Source organism: Thunnus albacares, chromosome 2, assembly GCF_914725855.1.
Source record: "Thunnus albacares chromosome 2, fThuAlb1.1, whole genome shotgun sequence".
Lineage (NCBI taxonomy): Eukaryota > Metazoa > Chordata > Actinopteri > Scombriformes > Scombridae > Thunnus > Thunnus albacares.
In genome coordinates, this window is record NC_058107.1 from 35,940,597 (window position 1) to 35,960,794 (window position 20,198).

Sequence of the window (20,198 nt, forward strand, 5' to 3'; positions counted from 1 at the left end):
GCTGAAGCACTTAGTCTAAACTGTAGTTTTACAGTTGGCTTTTGTTTTCCAAATTAATTTGGTTAACCTGTTTTTTATAACCTGATCTGTTTGTTTCTTGACTTCTTTATAGTCATGTTGCCACATTCCCAAACACAATGTTATTATTATTGATAAAAATTATGGCCAAAGTATAAGTGTGTGTATATGTATGCATGTTTACGTGTACATATTTGCACTACGTGTCTGACTATTGATTGGTTCCAACTGACAAAGCCTCTTTGTTTTCACACGTTTAATAATTTTATTTATTTATTCTCTCTAACTTGTTTATTTTTTGGGTGTCCAGGGAGGATGGGGGATGTGCTTTAATGTGGTTTAGTCTTTCAAGTGTCATTGTAAATAAGAAACTGTTCTTAATGTCTTGCCTGACAAGATGAAGGTAAAATGCTTTGAGAGCTTTCAGTGGACACATGAGGTAACATGAATCTTTTCAATACTGACGACTAAAATCTGAGTGATGAATCAGGGCTGATTAATGTTTAAATGACTAATAACAGGAAGTGGAACAGAAGAAGACTTGATGGGTGACTGACAGCGGTTCAGGTTATAGAAACATAACCTCATATTACACAGATTATGGCTGGCACTTTATCTAGGATCTGAAAGTACAAAGATTACTGAGGTTGAGTAATGTAAAATACTATTTTATGATAAGAGGTAATAAAATTTCTTTTTGAAAATTAAGTAACTGCACATCTGCACTTACCTGGACGTGTAGATAAAATTCAAGAAGCATGAAAACATTACGAATGACAAGTTACTCAGCTGTTGACAAAAATATTCATTTATTTAAAAAGAATATTACTTACAAACAGGTCAAAATAAAACCTCTCTGAAAAGACAGCATTTTAACTCAACACAAAATGGCTCATACTCAACAGTAACTGTAATAATGTAAACTCGGACATTCAAAATCCAAAGAGAAGGAAAAGGTTTCTCAGTGCAACCGATTATTGTAAACCTGTTTTTTCTCTCTCCACAGGAACTTAAAACATTAGAAAACAAGAGAGAAATTAAAATACAAAACAACGTTCACATCCATCAGTGACCGTTAAAGGAATAATTAACTTTTTGACAATGAAGCTGTCTGATCTGTTACCGTTTTAAGTCTCTGTCATCAGTTTTCTATCTGCATATTTGGTGTTTCTTTAGTTCCCTGCACTGGCTGTTTCTTTAGTTCCCTAAAGAAGATATTTTCCTCCTTACAGTGGATAATTATTTAATTCCCAGTTGGTTATTTAGTAGTCAGTGTTTGGTTGGTGGTGTATTTTGTTCCCTATAGTGGCTGTTTCTCAAGTTCCCAACAGAGGATCTTACGTCCTTGCAGTGGATATTTAGTAGTTGTGTTTTTAGTTCCCTACAATAACTTTTAACCACTTATTACAAGTTTATATTTATTTTGTTCCCTGTATTTTACATTACTAGTTGGTGTATGGTAGGCCTTTCTTTAGTTCCCAAAAGAGTATGTTAAGTTTCTTAGAGTGGATATTATTTTCTCTTCCCTACAATTGCTGTTAATTTAGTTTGCTATGATGGCTGTTTCTTTAGTTCCCTTACAGAGGATGACTTTCACTGTAAGGAACTAAACATCCCATTGGGAACTAAAACAGCCACTGTAGGGGAACCGTTCCTTTAGTTCCTATCAGAGTATAGTCCTATTATTTCCTATGTTGGATATTTAGTAGTTGGTGTACAGTTGATGTTTTCTATTAGTTCCCTATAGTGACTATCTATTTTGCTTGCTTAATCCACTACAGTTGATGTTGAGTTAGTTCCCTGACACAGTATGTTTATTTACTCACAGCAGATATTTAGTAGTCATTGTATTGGTTGGCGCTTTTTGGAGTTCATTTCAGTGTTTCTTCTTGTTTTTTGGGGGGGTGGGGGGGTGTTACTATGGGGGGTGGTTAATTAGTTCCCTACAGTAGATTTTCATTTAGTTCCTTATACAGTAGGTAATGTTTATTCCGTCTCCTACAGTAGATGATCAGCTCCCTGGTGTAATATTAACCTGAGCAGTCTTTCACACACTGCAGCTCACTAAACGCTGAAGTCAGTTTTTCAATGTATAACGGTTTGATGATCAAAGAGCTTATTTGTCAAACTGTGTTCACACAGCTTGTAGCAACATAGACGCACAACTTTCTAATGGCCAATTTATTCTAGCTGGTTGCTGTCCAGAGGGAACATGCTATGATTTGATGCTAATGGGGAAGTTAGGTTAGGCTAAACTGATATCCATCCTTTATATCTGACTTGGTAAGACTAGGAAAGATTTCCCTATTTATAGAAACACACAGTAAGGCTATATGTTGGTTTTACTATTTGAAGCTTGTGTCGTGAACACACAGTCAAAGTCAGGATATTCCTTTAACAAGTGATTTTTCCTGCGAGGTGAGGAGGGTGAGGTGAGGGAGAGTAGGAGGTCCTAATAGGGGTAGAGGTGGGTGACGGGGTATGTTGTGGGGACTCTGATGACTGGGACAACTACTGAGGGCAATCTGGAGGGAAAACCTGAGGAAGAGCAAAGAAAAAACAAAAAAAAAGAACTCAAATGTTGGGATGTGGTGATGAGCAAATCAAATGGATGGATTATTGATCAGATACAGTGACTGCAACTTACCATAGGCAGGTAGGGCGCCTGCAGGGCTGTAACCATAAGGAGCACCAAAACCTGCCAGGAAAAAAGAAAGTATTAGAAGCTGTAATTACTGCTTAGAATATTTACACTGTGTTAATATCTGAAGGATTTTATTTCACAATACTATTTTTAGTTTTAACATATATGGAAAAAGTTGGTTCGTGTGATTAGACAGTAAAAGTGCTTTCAGACGAGGAGCGGTGGGTCGCCACAGCTGCCGGTTACCTTCAGTCCTACCAGCCTGAACTCTACGGCCCTGTTTACACCTGGTATTAACATCCGTCTCCGGTGATCCGATAACAAGTGGACAGCTCTAAATACAGGTGTAAACGCACCCAAGACGCATTGAGGACGGATTGAGATCCGATCACTCAGACCACATTCGGAGGTGGTCTGGGCCGCATGTGGCCACATTCTTTCAGTGGTGTAAACGCAATGAGTCCTGGACCACATTGAAGGACCACCTACTCAACTGACGTCCTCTATTTTTCGGCTAATTAGACACAGGACCCTCCGTCCAAAGCTGCTCAACTTAGGATAAACAAATTATTTTGTTTTTCATGTGAATTAAAAACATAATCCACTTCCCGTTTTTTTCGTTTCCCTCTTCAAATCGACAGTTAGAATAGAAATTAAATCATTAATTTTTCGCTTGTCCGTCTAAAAAGATATTTCAGAAGTTTAGTTTTGCTGCGCTGCGAAACATAATGAGCTCAGGATTTATCAAGAGGACTTTACTCCAAACAGTTGTACTGTGTGTAACAGCTGATCTGTTGGATGTGTAGAACAACACAAAACATTGATTAACATTAGACCAACCCCCCCGGAGATTTAAATAATCAATGAATATTTATCCTGTTATCAAACAAGTTGAACACAGCTTTGGACGAATAACGAACGAATTTGGTCTTTGAAAACAGAAATGATGTCCGTGTTTATTTGCATATAGAGCGGGGAAGTGAGATCCGATCACATGTGGTCACTCAGGACGCAGGTGGAGACGCATGTTAATACCAGGTGTGAACGGGGCCTCCATCAGACTGCTGCTATCCACCTATGTAGTATAAATCTCATCACACCTAAACAGAACAGGTTGTAGTCTAACATAAAGGACGTGCTAAGCAATATAAAGTATGTTTTACCAACTACTATCATTAACATTTATTGTGTCAGACCAGATAATCAGACTTTGATGTAGCTCCAGCACAGTTTCTCTTCACGGATGTGTCTGTTCCCTGCTGGTGGAGAGACGCATCATTCAGGACAAACTCAGACATCAGTAAACTCCTGCATCGTTTCGCTCACTGCATGTGGTTGCCATGGTCACATGATGAGCACCACAGCATCAAACAGAAAAACTGACCTCTGCTGTCGTGTTTACATTGAAAACAACGCAGGTGGTAACGGCGACCGCTCGCCGTCTGAAAGCTGTTTGAAAACGTTGCTTACAGATGAATCTAACGGTAATATTCACCGCTTTTATGATTCAAGTTTATGTTTTCAGTTCTGCTTGTTAGTTATCTAAACACACTGAGACACAATATAAGTTGTTTCCTCGCCAATATTGTGCTTATAAATCATGTAGAAAGAAAAAGACTTGCTGATCTGCTTCTTGTATGATATTTGGAGCTGCTATGCGAGATGTGTGCAGGTAGATTTGTGTCATGTGACTCACCTGGGGGGATGTATCCATGTGTGGGCGGGGTGCTGATGTAAGGAGCTCTGGGGATGACGGGGACTCGTGGAGGTCTGGCAGCGAGAGCCGGGAGCGTCAGCACCGAGGCCACGGGTCGCTTCGGCTGCACAAAAACACACAGAAGTACACACAAATACACGGAGGGATGTTCAGAGTCTGTAGGAAATCTGGTCCTCACATCAATCAGTTCTGACCCTCCAAAGTCGTCCGTATCATAGAAATACACATCACCGCACTACGGCGTGTCAGTCAGTTGTATCCCGGCTCTTTACTCACCGGAGGATTGGGTCGTTTCTTCTTGTTGGTCGTGGATTTGGAGCCGGAGAACAGGCTGTTCAGGGCGGCCAGTGCAGCGCTGGCTTTAGCTACTTTCTTATTGGGACCAGTCCCCCGAAAAACCTGCTTGTCCACCTCCACCTGTTACACAGCACAAAACACAGGACTGAGTACTTCAATAGGTATATAAGTTGTATATGTATTTGTCTTCCTTTTTTTTTTTTTTTTTTAGCAGGATTACTGTCAGAATCAGATTACACAGTATTATCGGGTGATCATGAAGTCATCAAACTCCAGCTGTGACTTGGCCGAGAGACGTGGCAGACTACCAATCACAGCTCGCCTTGATCAATGAGGTGTCAATAAACTTCAATGTTCCACCTGACAGCACCGACATCATCATTCCTCCTTCGCTCTGCTATGTGTACAGTTGTGTGTGTGGCGTTGTGCTGCTGTTGGTTAACATCACTGAACACGTCATAGAAGCCGTCAAACACGGCAAAGAAAATGTGACTCTCTGCTCTTTTTATTTGGACCTCAGGAGACGTCACAGGTTCAGAATCTTCCACTCGGACACACCAACATCTGTCAGGTTGGACCGTTATCGGGCTTTTTCAAAATCTGTTTGTCTCTGTTCTTAATAAATAACGTTATGTTGACGATTCTGAATCAAATTCACCAATAATTAGAAATGAATTGTGAGATTCCTAAAGATTAAAGCCCCTCACTGACATTGTGAAGTAAGATGGTGGAATAAAACGTTTAGTGAATCAACAAAGTTACTGACAGGTTTGATAATAACTACAATTTTAAATCTCTTCTTAAAACCCACCTCTTCTCTCTGGCTTTTAACACCATGTAGCGTGTTGCACCTTGTGTGAGCAGTGCACTTTATTTATTTTATTTGTTTTTATCTTATTTTATTACTTTTATCCTATTGTGTCCATTGTTTTATTGTGTTCTGTTGTGCTATTTATTGTGTTGTTTTTTATCTTGCTGTGCAGCACTTTGGAAACCTTGTGTTTGTTAAAATCGTTCTATATAAATAAAGTGGATTGGATAACTGACTTTCACCATTAAGTAAAAAAAATCTATCATCTCCTGATTAAAGCTTCTCAAATATTTACTCGCTTCTCTTTTTCACTGTAAAGTTTTTCTGCCTTTTTGTTGACAAAATCAGTCATTTTAAAAGAACTTGTCAGTAGCAGCCACATCTTACACTCTATCTACTAGGGGTGTGCCTGAATACAAATACATTATTCAGCAAAGCACAAATAGTGGGTTTTATACGAATATTTGTTTCATACAAATATTTTAAAAATTATTTGTTGGGGGTGTTCCTCAAAGATAAAGCTCCACAAAGTTAGGTTGTAAAAAATAGGCAATAAATGAAAAGTACAAAGCAAGAATTGCCTTTGAAGTTCCTTCTACTCATTACACGCTGTGTCTCTGTGTTATGGGTGTATAAACAGGTAGAGGTCTGTCAGCAATGAGGTGATGAGTAAAGTTTTAGCTCAGTAGTCAGCGCAGTCGTCTATGATCTGGGAGACTCCAGTTTGAGACCTGGTGTGGGGACCTCCTTCATAAGGTAGTTTATTCATGAACACTTATTGTAACACTTACAGATACAAATAATTTTGCTGCCTCAACAAATACAAATACAAATACTGGATCTCTGCACATCCCTGCTGTCTACACAAGAGACATTTTCAGTCGTCTGTATCTCACTTGTCTCACGGACAGATTTGTTATTTAAATCAATTCCAAATTTTTATTATCTGATCGGTTTGCTCTTCAACTCTTTTTCAAGTCTATTTTTTCTGGGTTTTTTTTGCTGTAACTGCAGTGACTTTGTACTGAGCTCTGATCGCTGCCCAAACGCAGGTGAACACACGGCAGGACTGTGATTAAAGCCTCCATGTTGGACTGAAGCCGCCGTTTTCACTTCACAGCTTGTGAAGAGACGACGTTACTGCACCTCCCAGATGTTCACGAAAAAGGCTTCTTACTCTTTCTATAAACACACAGATCTTATTTAAACAAACTAGAAACCCTCCACATGCAATATGTTGACATTTATCATCATGATTATTACAGGAAAATAATCCTCAAAGAAAACACTGATCTTAGTTCATTATGCTGCTGTGACATTTCCTGTGAAACAACATAGAAAACAAACTGCTTCTGTCTGATTTCATGGGATGAAATTGGTTTCATGTTCAGCTTTATTTCCTGGTGTTTTTGAGAAGTGTGAAGATGTTTTGATATGGAGGAAGCGTCCGACATCAAACATCTTCCCTTTCTCATCAATTCCTAATAAAAGCCTCTGAAAGGAAGACAGGAAATCTATAAAATGGAGTAGCGTGTACGAGTGTGTGTGTGTGTGTGTGTGTGTGTGTGTGTGTGTGTGTGCTTTGGTAACCTCTATGATGAAGCGTTTGTCGTAGCTGCTGCCGCTCTCTGATATCAGCTCGTATTTGAGGCCGCGGCGTTTCTCATTCAGCTCCATCACCGGGTTTTTACCTCCCGCCGTCAGGATGGGACCCGGAGCTCTGGACTACAGACAGAGAGAGAGAGAGAGAGAGAGAGAGAAAATACATTTATCACATATTCCTTCCATGTTTCCCCCAAAGTAGGACAAGCCTGTAACATCATTTATTCCTCCTGCATGTTGGAGGTCAGGAAACAGAGAGACAATCTGACAGAATAGGACCTTCCATCCCATCATGCAGAATGAGAACAGACTGCATCGATGCTGGCAGTAAACTTATCATCAATATTACAATATGTACTGCAGATATCTTCACACTGTCCACACTAGTATAAACATTGATGCTGCTGGATGTCTGACCGTCCTTATCGACATCTATGCTTGTATCTGAAATTTCACTAAAACGTTAATCACAAAAAGAAACTATGTGACAGAACGTGAATCACTGATTAATACTTGAACTGTTAGTTTGTCTGCAGCCACCAGTCAGACGCTGGTAAAATATAAACATTCATTAGCTGTTTGGCACCTTGTTTGTCTGTATTAAAGCTGCTGATAACCAGCATGTGATATACAGTACAGGCAGGTGATATAAACAAGCAATTATATAGAATTCAATAACAATACATGTACAAAAAAGGCACATAAATATCATTTTAATGACTATCAGGACTCTTTATAACTACATGTCTGCATTGATACTGAAGCTCGATCAATACAAACAATCAAGAGCTTAAGATATCAAACATTTTGATGAGGATCCCTTACATTTTATTTAAGATATGTACTGAGCAGAACATTTTACAGTGTAAAAGTTGACTCAACTGTATTTATTGTTACTTGCAGGTCAACATGTAGAAATATAGATCTATCTGCTGACATCAGCTGATAATATTGATCTAATTTACAGTCTCTGATTGGCTGAAAGATCATTTTATAAACATATTAAAATATCAAAGTTTCATCATTAGAACAAAGAAGAACAAAGTGACTCCAGTTTCATCACACTGGTTCCCAGTCTGTAAAACTGATTTTAAAATACTTTTAAAAAGGTTCCCAACATGGGGTTCGGGGCCCCACAAGGGGTCTTGAGATTAATATAAAGAGTCATCAGATCTCTACAAATAATAAATAAAGAAAACAATTCTCCTGTTTCTCCTATTGTGTATTTATCTATTTTTAATATGTTTTATTAATAGAATCATGTTGTATTATGGATTATTTGTTAACGAGTTTGTAAACTTATTTTTCTGTAAAGTTCTACACACAAAGAGATATTTTATTATTATAATAATATAGTATTATTATTATTATTAACTCTGCCAACCAAATATACTGACATGAGCAGGATTACGTTGGTCGGTGGACATTATTGTTTTCAGTTTATCTGATACTTACTTTATTTATTTATTTATTTATTTATTTATTGTTCACTGATAACACACATAAATCAATCAGTATGTTGGATCATCAGCGGTCACTGTGCAGGTTGATGTTAAATATTAAAAAAAACAAAGAAAACGAACAAAAAGCAGAAAAAACAACATCAGAGTGAATGTAAGAGGAGATCATGTTCTTCATGTTCTTCTTCTTGTTCTTTCAGTTGGATGTTTGTTCTTCTCTGTTTCTCTGAGTTCATCTTAAATCTCAGTTTAACACGAGTTTACCTACAAGCAGGATTTGTGACATCACAACCAGTTTGGAGCCAGTCGTGGTCCAGTATGTGACTTATACAAGTGTGATGTGGAAACTTGAAGCTTCCAGTGAACAAACAGTGAGGATGAACTTTACAGTGAAGGAGGAGACATCTGGTGTCCAGCAGGAGAATTTGTGAAATAAAAAAAATGTCACTGAGGTAGAAGGAGAAGATGTATTTAAGGATTCCTGCTGATTATAATATTATATTTTACATTAACTTGCTTCACTGGATAATTTTGAATTGACCTCAATGACGAGTTTATTGAAGTCTTTATCACATCGCAGGTTGGAAACACTGACGTTTCACAAAAGGCTGCTGTCCGTCTGTGCATCAGTCTAGACCTCATGTGTACTTGTTATGAATCCAACTGTTTATCTGTGTGTGTGTGTGTGTGTGTGTGTGTGTGTGTGTATGTGTGTGTGTGTGTGTTCCCCACCTCCTGTGTGTCTGTGGAGGAGGTGATGGAGGTGGAGCTGGAGCTGGTGGACATCCTGTCGTTCTTGCCTTCGCCATCTGACTTCTCATCAGCGCTCAGCGAGTCCACGTCTCCGTCGCTGCCGAGCACGTAGCCCAGAGCCTGCAGCGCCTGAGGAGGAGACCACACACACACACACACACACACACACACACACAGAGAATCCATTTAATTAACATTTCAATAAGCTCTAAAGGTTTCAAACAATCTAGATTCGACTCTACGTCTAATATTGAAAGTAACAAACGTTCTCTCATCTAAAGTTCCCTGATGGTCCCTGAACGCCTCACAGGAAGTGAATCACATCTATGAGTCTTGAGGAGGACTGTCAACCCGACCGACTGCTGCTGAAAGTGGCCAACGACACCAACAACACCAACAACACCAACAACACCACAGACTGGGCTGAACTGGGCAGCTCCTGAGTGTGAACGTGTCGATGAATGAATAAACGTGTGTGAAGTTGGATAAAAACTGTCACAAAAAGAACATTTATTGTTCTCTGATCGACACGAGAAGAGTTGAATGATGTCATTTGTCTTCTTTTGTCTGCTTCAGTGTTCAGATCTGACTCTGTGAGAACAGACAGTGAAGAAACAGGACGACTGCTGACGTGGGTGTTTTTAACTCTTTGAACCCTCAGCTGTTCAGTTTTTTTTTTCCTTCCTTTCATTTACAGGCTCATGACACAGTCGGTACATGTTGTAGTGAAGCCTGCTGTATATTTATATTGTCAGTAATGACCTGTCGGAGGAGCTCAGCGTCGCCATTCATCTTCTTATTTGACATTTTTATCTTATGTCTGTTTTATGATTGTTTTTTATTCCCACTTTATAGGCTATTTTTGTTTGTTTTAGTGTAAAGCATTTTGTAGTGACATACAAATAAACTTTACTATTATTATTATTATTATTATTATTAATGCCATTAATAAGCACTCTATGTCCTAGATGAAAGAGAAGAAAACAGACAATTTGAAATCATATTTTTGCCTGTATATCTGAAGGGTTTTAACACAGCCTGTATATGTATATGTAATGTATGTATGTATGTATATGTGTATATAATATGTATATAAGTACTGTATATGTACTGTGCAAAAGTTTTAGTTTAGATGTTTAGATTCTTCTCACTAATGCAGCGACATCAGGGAGGCGTCTGATCATCTGCAGCACAACAACAAGCCCAAACATGCATCCAGAGTCATAAAGAAGTATCTTCATCAACAAGAAGATCAAGGAGACCTGCAGCAGATGGTCTCTGATCTCAACATCACGGAGTCAGTCTGAGATTAACATGAAGAGACAGAAACAGCAGAAGAAGAAACTGCAGCAACTTCTCCGAGATGCAGGAACGACCGACCTGCTGAGAACCTGAAACACTGAGAACTGCTGCTGGTTTAAAGGTAAAGCTGCTCACAGCAGATACTGATTTACTTTAACTTTCTGCTGTTTATTGAACTGTGTATCATGTTTATAGATAAAAACTATTCATGGTGTCATTTTTTAAATCATCCGCACTTTATTTTTAGTGTTTAAAACCTTTGTACATTACATTAAATGCATATGAGCCTCAGTGATGTCAAAACATGTGCTGACAGGAAACAGATCAACTGATTTTCATGTATTTTATCCAAATGGCAACCTCCGGGTCTGTAAAATGAAGCCAATGTGGAAGTGCCAAAAACTGCAGTTCCTTGAATGACCACTTGAGGCTCTAAAAGTGAGTCAATCCCCATAGACCCCCATGTTAACATGTCCAACTTTACAGCAGAAATAAACATGTTTACAGTCTGGTACAAACAACGGTTTTGGTCTCTGTAGCTAATTTCCTCTTTCATGACAACTGTACGGGGGGTGAATGTTTTTATAACTCACCCATTTAAATTTTATTAAGCTATAAAGTTCTGCATAATGAAGGACATGGCTGCTTTGAGTGACAGGTCCGCCAGCCGCTAGGTGGCTTGTTTCAGCCATTCGGCCCGCCTCTTTGCCCATTTTTGATTGGCTGGGAGTTAGGCAGAGTCACGCACTGCCAAGATGGCGACGGCCGGAGCGGCTCGCTTTGAGCTTCAAAACCGCTCTTCAGACACCAACGGGTGACGTCACGGTAACTACGTCCATATTTTTATACAGTCTATGATTTCATCACTGTTATTGTTTTGTTTTTTTTTTAATAATACAAAAGTAGCTGTTTCCAAATTCCATATAACAGTAATACTAAGGAACTTGTGATTATTTTTTATTATTGATTGATCTGCTGATTATTTTCTTGATTAATCGATTAGTTGTTTTGTTAATAAAATGTCAGAACATGGTGAAAAATGTTGATCACATGTTTCCCAAAGATCAAGGTGATGTTCTCCAACAGTCCACAACCCAAAGATATTCAGTTTACTGTCATAAGACGACTAAAGAAACCAGAAAATATTCACTTTGAGAAGCTGGAATCAGAGAATTTGGACTTTTTTGTGGTGTGTTCACACTATAAAAGGTGACTAGAAGTTCTGTTTAAATACCTTGAGGGCTACTTGCAGCTTGGCGGTTCTCTTGGAGTTCCCGGTGGCCTGGTAGGTGGTTCCCTGGATGTCTACAGACATGGTGAAGACCGGAGCGTGGACCGGGCCGGACTGGGACAGCAGGCGGTACTGGAGCCCCGGCTGGATCTGGTTCAGACGCATCAGGGCGTTCATGGGGTGATTGGGATCCGTCATCCTCCAGTCCAAGACTAAAAAAAAGAGGGAGGAGGGACATACTGGTTTCTGCTGTGGTCTCTGTTTATCGTATTTCATGTAGGCGAGATCATCAGAATTCAATAAGTTAGTAGTTTAATTTTCCCTCATCGACACATTAATCAACAACAACAACAAAAATCTGATGTGTTTACCCACCAGCCTACATACAACTAAACTAAACACATGCACACTGTTCTGCAAGTATAATATAACACAAATTCATACAAACTTCACCCAAACAAAATCAAATCTACATTTATGCATCAGTTCATGTCAGTAGAAACATTATATGTCTGGTTTAGTTCCTGGATAAACAGTCTGTGATCTGTAATATAAAGTGAAACATAAGCATTTTATCCATTACATGTTATTGTGCTTTAGAAATATACAAAACACAAATCACCACAGATCATCACAGATCCCCTCATCTTCATCTTCATCCTACAGTTATCGCCAACATGTTTTTCTTTCTTTAAATAAATAATCAAAGTTCTCAGTTTTGTCTCTTGTTTGTTTGCGTTTAGTTCTGACATCGTCTCTGAACTCTTCCGCCTACACGTTTATTTTCTGTAGATAATTTTCCTCGAGTCCACATTTCTGTAATAAATCCAACATTTCAGATGTTCATACACCTCCGACGGATACAATCCCAGTAAGATATTTTACTGGTAAACCTACTGGTAGCTCACCACGCTGTGAGAAAGAGCTGCACAGACGTCTTTCCTCTGGACAGATTAAGGTTAAAGGAACAACTGTTTTGGACACACATAAAAAAAATAAATCACTGAATACTTTGTGCTCACATAAACTCTGCAGCATCACAGTGTGAACGCAATAAAGACACAATCTGAGATGAATTTCAGTCAGGTCACATACGCTCACTTGCCAGTTTATTAGATACACCCACATAAAAATAAGGCAGTATAATAACTTCATGAAGGTTAAAATGTTTGTTTATTTCATCTTTTTTAGAGAGATGTTGATTTATTTCATGAAAGCTGTAGTTTGTGGTGCTGTTGAAGTAAACTGGGGATTTTATGGAGAGGTTCTTATACAATATTTTAGATATAAAGTTGCCAAAATATTAGTATTTTATTCCCTTAACCCTCCTGTTGTCCTCGGGTCAAATTTGACCCGTTTTCAAATGTTTTTATATCAGAAATATGGATTTATTTCATCTAATTGCCTGAAAATCACATGGATGGTTCCATACCACACAGTTTGCAAATACAAGTGATGATTTTCATTGAATTTTGGGTGTTTCATTAAAATTTATAGCATCTGTGGACTTTTGTCCTCTCGGGTCAAAAGTGACCCAGGAGGATAAAAGCTGCACGGTCGACGGGAAGACAACAAGAGGGTTAAAAAGTTTGATTGTTTGATTGAAACTTACTAGTTTGGCTCAAACTGGAGGTTTTTTTTTTTAAACACTTTAGAAATGTATAAATGTTTTATAACCTCTATATCCAAGTGAACGTAATATTTCAGTCACATACCACTCGCTATTTAATTTAAACTCATGAACTTGGACGATTTGAAGGACAGCAACGTTCAAGAGCGGTCTAAAGTCAGTGTCGACCAAAGAGCACAAGCTGTTTATAGTGATCACACCGTCTTCTGTAAAGTAGAAATTCATAAAAACAACAACTAATGTTCCTGCTATTTAAGATTTTTCAAGACCTGCAGAGAAACCTGTGAAGTCATCACTTCAAACCTAAAACAAACAGCCTGAGCTCTGGTACACATGTACTCCGTCGACGGTTAGTTTCCATCAGAGTAATGAGTATTAAGACAGATTGCTCACTTCACACATGATTACAGAACCAGGAAGTCTCAGAGGCCGTTTCATTTGCTCTCACTGTTAATAGGCAGTTGATGGGATTGAGATCCGGCTTCCTCTGGTGTTACACTGACGACACACTCAAGAGTCGAAGCCACTTCACACCTCCAGACTGAGCGGAGATGAGGAGGACTCGCTCTGCTTCCCTTGAGCTTCTGAGCAGTAATATCTCACAGATGAATTGAAATGAAACCGTGACATTTGGCGACTTCTATTATGACAAAACTGCAGACTGTCTCCATAATAAATGCCCCCCCCCCCCCCCCCGTTTGCATTAAGTCCAACTTTGTCGACTGTGTTTTCAAGCTACAAAGGATTCGCTTCACTTTAGAAAAACAAACAGGAGAAATGAATTAAAACGAGCCCTGATAGCTGCTGACAGTCCTCGCCTTCCTTTTCCTTTAACTAAACTGGATAAACCAGATTTTTGCTTCCAGAGACGTATTTAAGCTTCAAAGGTCAAATGTTGTATAAGCCTTCTGTTGCTGCTGTGAGGTTAAAGGTTAATGGATATCAGACGTTACTGCTAATCCCTTGTATGTTTTATTTAACATAATTATTTAGTAGAAAGGGGGTTGTCCATGCATCTACCGAGCGGTACGCGGCTGAATCAGGAGCTTCTCGGGTTCAGGGACAGCAAAGTTCAAATGAGGAAAGAGCACGCTGATTGATTTGCAGCCTTTAATAGTGCAAATTGCTCTGCAGCCTCATTAAAGTTCAAGGGAACAGAGAAAATAGAAAAGATTTCCCGCTCATCTAGAGGTGGTGAAATAGTTAAGTCATATTGGATTCATGGTCCCAACACAGTTGAACCCTTTGGCTTCAATGAACAGCTGAGTCGTCTTTTTTCTGTCTTGTTTTTGATGTATAGCTCTTCACCTTTGTATTTATTATCCAATAGGGTCTTGTTCCACCTTCTACCCAATGACAAACCAACACATATCCTTGGTTGACTACATACTTTATGTGTTTGTCCTCTTTGACTCTGACGTTGGTCTGTTTTCTCTCCTTTGTACAGCAGACAGAACAGAAATGTTTTCTTATAATTTCCTAGATATGTAACTAAATTCACAGGAACAAACTATGTAATTTGGTGCCAATTAATAGAAAAAATGGAGGTCGTGTTCCATTGGTGCACTCCCAATTAATTAATTTCATTCATTGCTGCCATAATCTAGTCAGCTAGTGTCTGCAGGCAGTTGAACATCTACTGTATGAAAAAATATTCTTCCAACAATTAATGAATAGTGAATTAATGTTTGTGTGAGTATAAATGGAGCACTTCTTTCAAGGATATTTCTCTGGAAATCAACAACTGCTTAGGAGAATTTATAGGAAATTATGAAAAAAGGGGAAATAAATGTCAAATAAACCTTTATTTTTATTTAATTTTGTGTTATTTTATAAACCCCCAGAGAGAGAGAAACCTGTCCATGAGGGGTTAACTGTCCTTGTACACTCACTGGTTTTGTGATTTCATTACATTTAAACTCTACTATCAGTTTCAGAAATTTTGTCTCTATTTCATTGTAATTTGTACCAAATCTTTGGAAATGATTTGGAAAGTAATAATAAAGCGTTACCACACTGTGGAGGAACACGAGGTCACTGTCAAAACTGAACATACTGTACAGCAGAAATGTTTCATCTCCTTCTCTTTCAATACTTTCTGTTACACTGATGTGGGGAAAAAAAACACACAAACACAAAGAATTGTATTATTCTGCTTATTCTCCTTGAGCTGAAGGTTTATGTGTTCAGCATTAATAGGTTTGCTGAACTCGAGGCCTTTGAAACATGCAAACAGGAGAATCTCTTAAATAAAGTTAAGAGATGGACAACAAGCTTCCAACAGTACAACTATGTTCCTCTGTGAATCATGTAGAGAGTATTTTGAAGATTTCAAAGAGGGAAGGGTTTACAATTATTCAAACCTGTCTTAAAACAACTGTCAGGAGCTCAAATGAACATTGAAACATGTTTTTCTTGCTGTAATCATTCCTCCTGTTCATACTGACCATTAGAAGACAATAATGCTTCATAATGCACTTAAAATGTAAGAGAGGTAACCAAGAACTAAATGGTCACGCTGGCTGAGCTCCAGAGATCCTGTGAGGAGATGTGAGAAACTTCCAGAAGGACAAACATCACTGCAACGCTCCACTGATCTGGGTTTTCTGGCCAGACGGAGGCCTCTCCTAGCACCTAAAAGACTCTCAGACTGTGAGAAACAAGATTCTCTGGTCTGATGAAATCAAGCGTCTATTCTAAGCGTCATGTCTGCTCATCACCTGCCCAGTATCATCCCAACGGTGGAGCCTGGTGGTGGCAGCGTCAGCGTCAGGGACTGGGAGACTGGTCGGGGTTGAGGGAAAGCTGAACGGAGCGAAGTACAGAGATATCCTCAGGACCTCAGACTAGGCCAAAGGTTCACCTTGACCCTAAACACACAGCTTAGGGTCAACTCTGTGAATGTTCTTGAGCGACCGAGCCAGAGCTCTGACTTGAACCCAAGCAGCAACCTCCGGGGCTGTAAGATGAATCCAATGCGGAAGTGCCAAAAACTGCAGTTCCTTGAACGACCACTTGAGGCTCTAAAAGCGAGTCATTCCCCATAGACCTCCATGTTAAAAGTCTCTGTAGCTAATTTCCTCTTTCATGACAACTGTACGGGGGGTGAATTTTTTTATAACTCACCCGTTAAAATTTTATTAAGCCGTAAAGTTCTGCATAATGAAGGACATGGCTGCTTTGAGTGACAGGTCCGCCAGCCGCTAGGTGGCTTGTTTCAGTCATTCAGCCCCGCCTCTTTGCCTATTTTTGATTGGCTGGGAGTTAGGCAGCGTCACGTGCTGCCAAAATGGCGATGGCTGGAGCGACTCACTTTGAGCCTCAAAACCGCTCTTCAGAAACTGACGGGTGACGTCACGGTAACTACGTCCATATTTTTATACAGTCTATGCTTGAACCGACCGTCCCCATCCAACCTGACAGAGGCAGGAAATCTCCGAACGCAGATGTGCAAAGCTTGTTGCGTCGTGCCCGAGAAGACTCGAGGCTGCAACAGGGGCTTCAACTAAGTACTTATGTCAAAGTGATATTTCAGCTTTTACTTTTTAATGAATTTGCAAAAAAATCTAAAATCCTGTTTTGGCTTTATCATTATAGGGTGTTGAGTGTAGATTGATGAGGGAAAAAAAAATGAATTTAAATGATTTTAGCTGAAGGCTGCAACAAAACTGAAGGTGTCTGACAACTTTCTGAATGCTCTGTACCTAAATAATACTGTGATAATTACCTTAATATTGATACTGTTCATATTACCACCCACAGATATCACCGATTACATAACCGATGTCACTGAAGGAATACTTTACTTCCTGCTTGTCAAGTGTACAGCAGCTCCTTCACACACTCGTCTTTTGACCCGCGGTGACAGCGTGTAATGACTGCGAGGCTCTGACAGCCACTTCAAGTGCAGTTCAGTATGAATATGGATGGAGAACCTATGAGATGAGATACGAATGTGAAGATGCTGATGGACAGGTGCAGGGAGGAAGAGAGGGGGAGTTGTTAATGCACTCTGTTTGTGTGTGTGTGTTCGTGTTCGTGTGTGTGTGTGTGTGTGTGTGTGTGTGTGTGTGTGTGGTGAGAGGTGGTGAGATAATTGCGTGGCAGCAGCCTGCAGTATTAATCCCTCTCTATCTCTGCCTCCCGTCACCTCCTTTGAACTGGAAGCAGATGAGAGTTGCCGGGGACGATCGTCCCAGTGAGGGCAGATTTAATTACTGTGACACCGACAGACAGGACGGAGAGAGAGAGAGAGAGAGAGAGAGAGAGAGAGAGAGAGAGAGAGAGAGAGAGAGAGAGAGAGAGAGAGAGAGAGAGAGAGAGAGAGAGAGAGAGAGGAGTAAAGGCTAGTTTATGGTCAATCAGAGCTGCTTCATATGTCGGAAATTAAGTGTTTACAGCTGTTCCTAATGGCTACACTGGAAGGCAGACAGAAAAGCCAGCGGTCATAGAGAGGGGGGAGATGTGATATCATTTAAACTGTGCATATTTTTAGACAACTGCTGTGTCTCAAATCACATACTTCTGTACTTACACTTAACATTTTGAGTGCATAAGTGCACATAAATGCAGTGCACTGTGAGAACCCAGATGGTGCACTCAAACGGTCAAAAAGTTGAGTGTGGAACTATGGACACTTCTCGCCCTCGATGGTCGCCATCTTGGCTACGTAGCGGAAGGGGAGGGACCACTTTTCAAACTGGACATGGTGGCCGGGTACGTTGCAACTACAGTGAACATCACCACATTATACAAATGTAAGTTATACATGTGTTTTTTAGCACTAAGCACCACTATACTGTTGTCTGATATAAGCCATCAGTATATTTTTTTGGGTTAATTTAGCAGTCTGTAATGATTTGGTAGGGCGAACGATAACGCGAATGCTAACGCTAGCTAATGCTAATTAGCGATCGTCATTTCCGGTAAGTGCACAACGGCTGTGTTTGATTTGAGACAACACTACCCTGTCAAAGTTCGTGCACTACGCCAGTAAGTACACAGTGTACTACATGAAAGTGTAGAAGTATAGAAGTGATTTGAGATGGACTAACGTCTTTACCGGAAGATATTCATAGTGTTGCACGCAGCAGTAACTTCACATTACAGGATATGTTTGTGTTAAAGTTAAAGGTTAAGTCTGGCAATTTTCTATATTTTTCTTATTGTCGACAAAAAACTTGCTCAGAGCCAAACCAACAATGAACTGATCTACTAACGAGTATTGTGTGTGTATCTAAAGCTTGATATATCTTATTCCTCCGTTGTCGTCTAAAAACTATTAAAAACACATCAGTGAGTCACATCGCTGCGCTGGGTGACATGTTCCTTCATTATGAAGAGTTTAGTCGCTTTAGTTTGTTTGTGTTTGTTTAGAAACGGCTCCAAAGACTAATAACGGCGGTTTTCAGTCTCAGGAGAGTAGTTCTGTGTGAGGAAGACACCACTGAGCATGTGCAGGGATACGGTTCTGTTTACAGCTTCACTAGCTTGTTGTAAAACACTTTAGCTCCTTAGCAAACACTGTATTTATGTCCATTCTGACTGTGTTAGCCACAACTCGCTCCTTTTGGGCATTTTCTCATCGCTCATCTCTTTCAGAACACCACATAAATACAGACTGAAATATATTTCATGTCTTATTAGACACAGAGGCAGAGCGAGTCGAGGAGGTCTGGAGTTCAAAAACAACAGCTGAAAACACAAGACTGCAAAAATACTCAAATCTGCAAAGAATAAAATCCACTTTGAAGTTCCCTCTGAGTCTCGAGCGGTAAAAGCCGGATAACGGAAACAAAAAGAGGGAATTTTGTACTAAACAGACTGAAACTCCCGAAGCCTCATTTTAGCTTAACTTTAAATCGAGGGCTGCCGATTTTATCCTCTATTTCTTACAGTGTAGTCGCGTTCAGAGAGAACAGCTTAAGAGTCCGTACGGAGAGCAGGAAGTGTTTCACGTACATACCGGCATGTCAGATAAAACATTCATACGTGTATTTTGCCGACCAGGAAGTAGATATCAAAATCAGATCCTAGTTGTCCACTGCACAAAATATTAAAAAGGACAGACTGTGCTGAATCTTTATTATTAAATAGGAGTGTAATGCAACAGAATAAAAACATTCAAATATAGCCTCCCAACTGGAGCAGCCTCACTACTTTTACCTCACACTCGTTCTGTATTTCACAGAGTGAGAGAGAGAGAGAGAGAGAGAGAGAGAGAGAGAGAGAGAGAGAGCCGGGATAACAAAGCCTCCTCCAGCGCGGCTGATCTGTAGCATCGGATAAGATTTATCAAGTTTTGATCAGACTCCTCTGTTCTGTTGTGAGACATCAGTGAAAAAAGAAAAAAAAAAAGAAAAAGATGAAAATGATCTGTTTCTGTTTCTTCTAAAGTTTTGATGATCTCTTCAATCTCTTCAATCCTCATACAGCAGGACTCTAAAAGTGGAAGATGGATACTGAGAGAATAAATAAACAAAAGTTCACTGCTCTCTCGGCGTCTGTATATATATATATATGAGATGTATTATCATCATCGTTTGGGTCTGAACTCCTGCAACCGGCAGACAAAACAACTCTACAGAGCAGCAACTTGTGAGATAATCAGCTGAAGATGAATGAACGCTGAGGGCACTCAGAGACCAGCAGAGACTTGCTGATTTGAAGAGATGGGAGGAGGAGGAGGAGGGGGGCGAGGAAGATGCCTACGTGTCCTGGAGAGAAGTGAAAT

The 20,198-nt window shown here is 39.7% G+C and overlaps 1 protein-coding gene and 1 long non-coding RNA gene across 6 annotated transcripts in view; one reads left to right on the top strand and one right to left on the bottom strand.

Annotated features, from left to right (window-relative positions):
- Positions 1–810: 810 nt before the first annotated feature.
- LOC122967988 (spermatid perinuclear RNA-binding protein-like) overlaps positions 811–20,198 on the bottom strand; it is an 84,139-nt gene continuing 64,751 nt past the window's right edge. For all 5 annotated transcript variants that reach the window (XM_044332844.1, XM_044332853.1, XM_044332862.1 and 2 more), the window contains 7 exons: positions 11,839–12,047; positions 9,282–9,431; positions 7,078–7,212; positions 4,656–4,796; positions 4,359–4,482; positions 2,666–2,716; positions 811–2,556 (listed from right to left, as the gene is read on the bottom strand). In XM_044332844.1, coding sequence (XP_044188779.1) covers positions 2,471–2,556; positions 2,666–2,716; positions 4,359–4,482; positions 4,656–4,796; positions 7,078–7,212; positions 9,282–9,431; positions 11,839–12,047 — 896 coding nt within the window. In that variant the 3' untranslated portion in view covers positions 811–2,470. The remainder of the gene's footprint in view (positions 2,557–2,665; positions 2,717–4,358; positions 4,483–4,655; positions 4,797–7,077; positions 7,213–9,281; positions 9,432–11,838; positions 12,048–20,198) is intronic.
- Positions 9,438–10,076, top strand: LOC122968016. The gene is made up of 2 exons (XR_006398739.1): positions 9,438–9,773; positions 9,879–10,076. It is a non-coding gene; the product is annotated as an uncharacterized LOC122968016 (long non-coding RNA).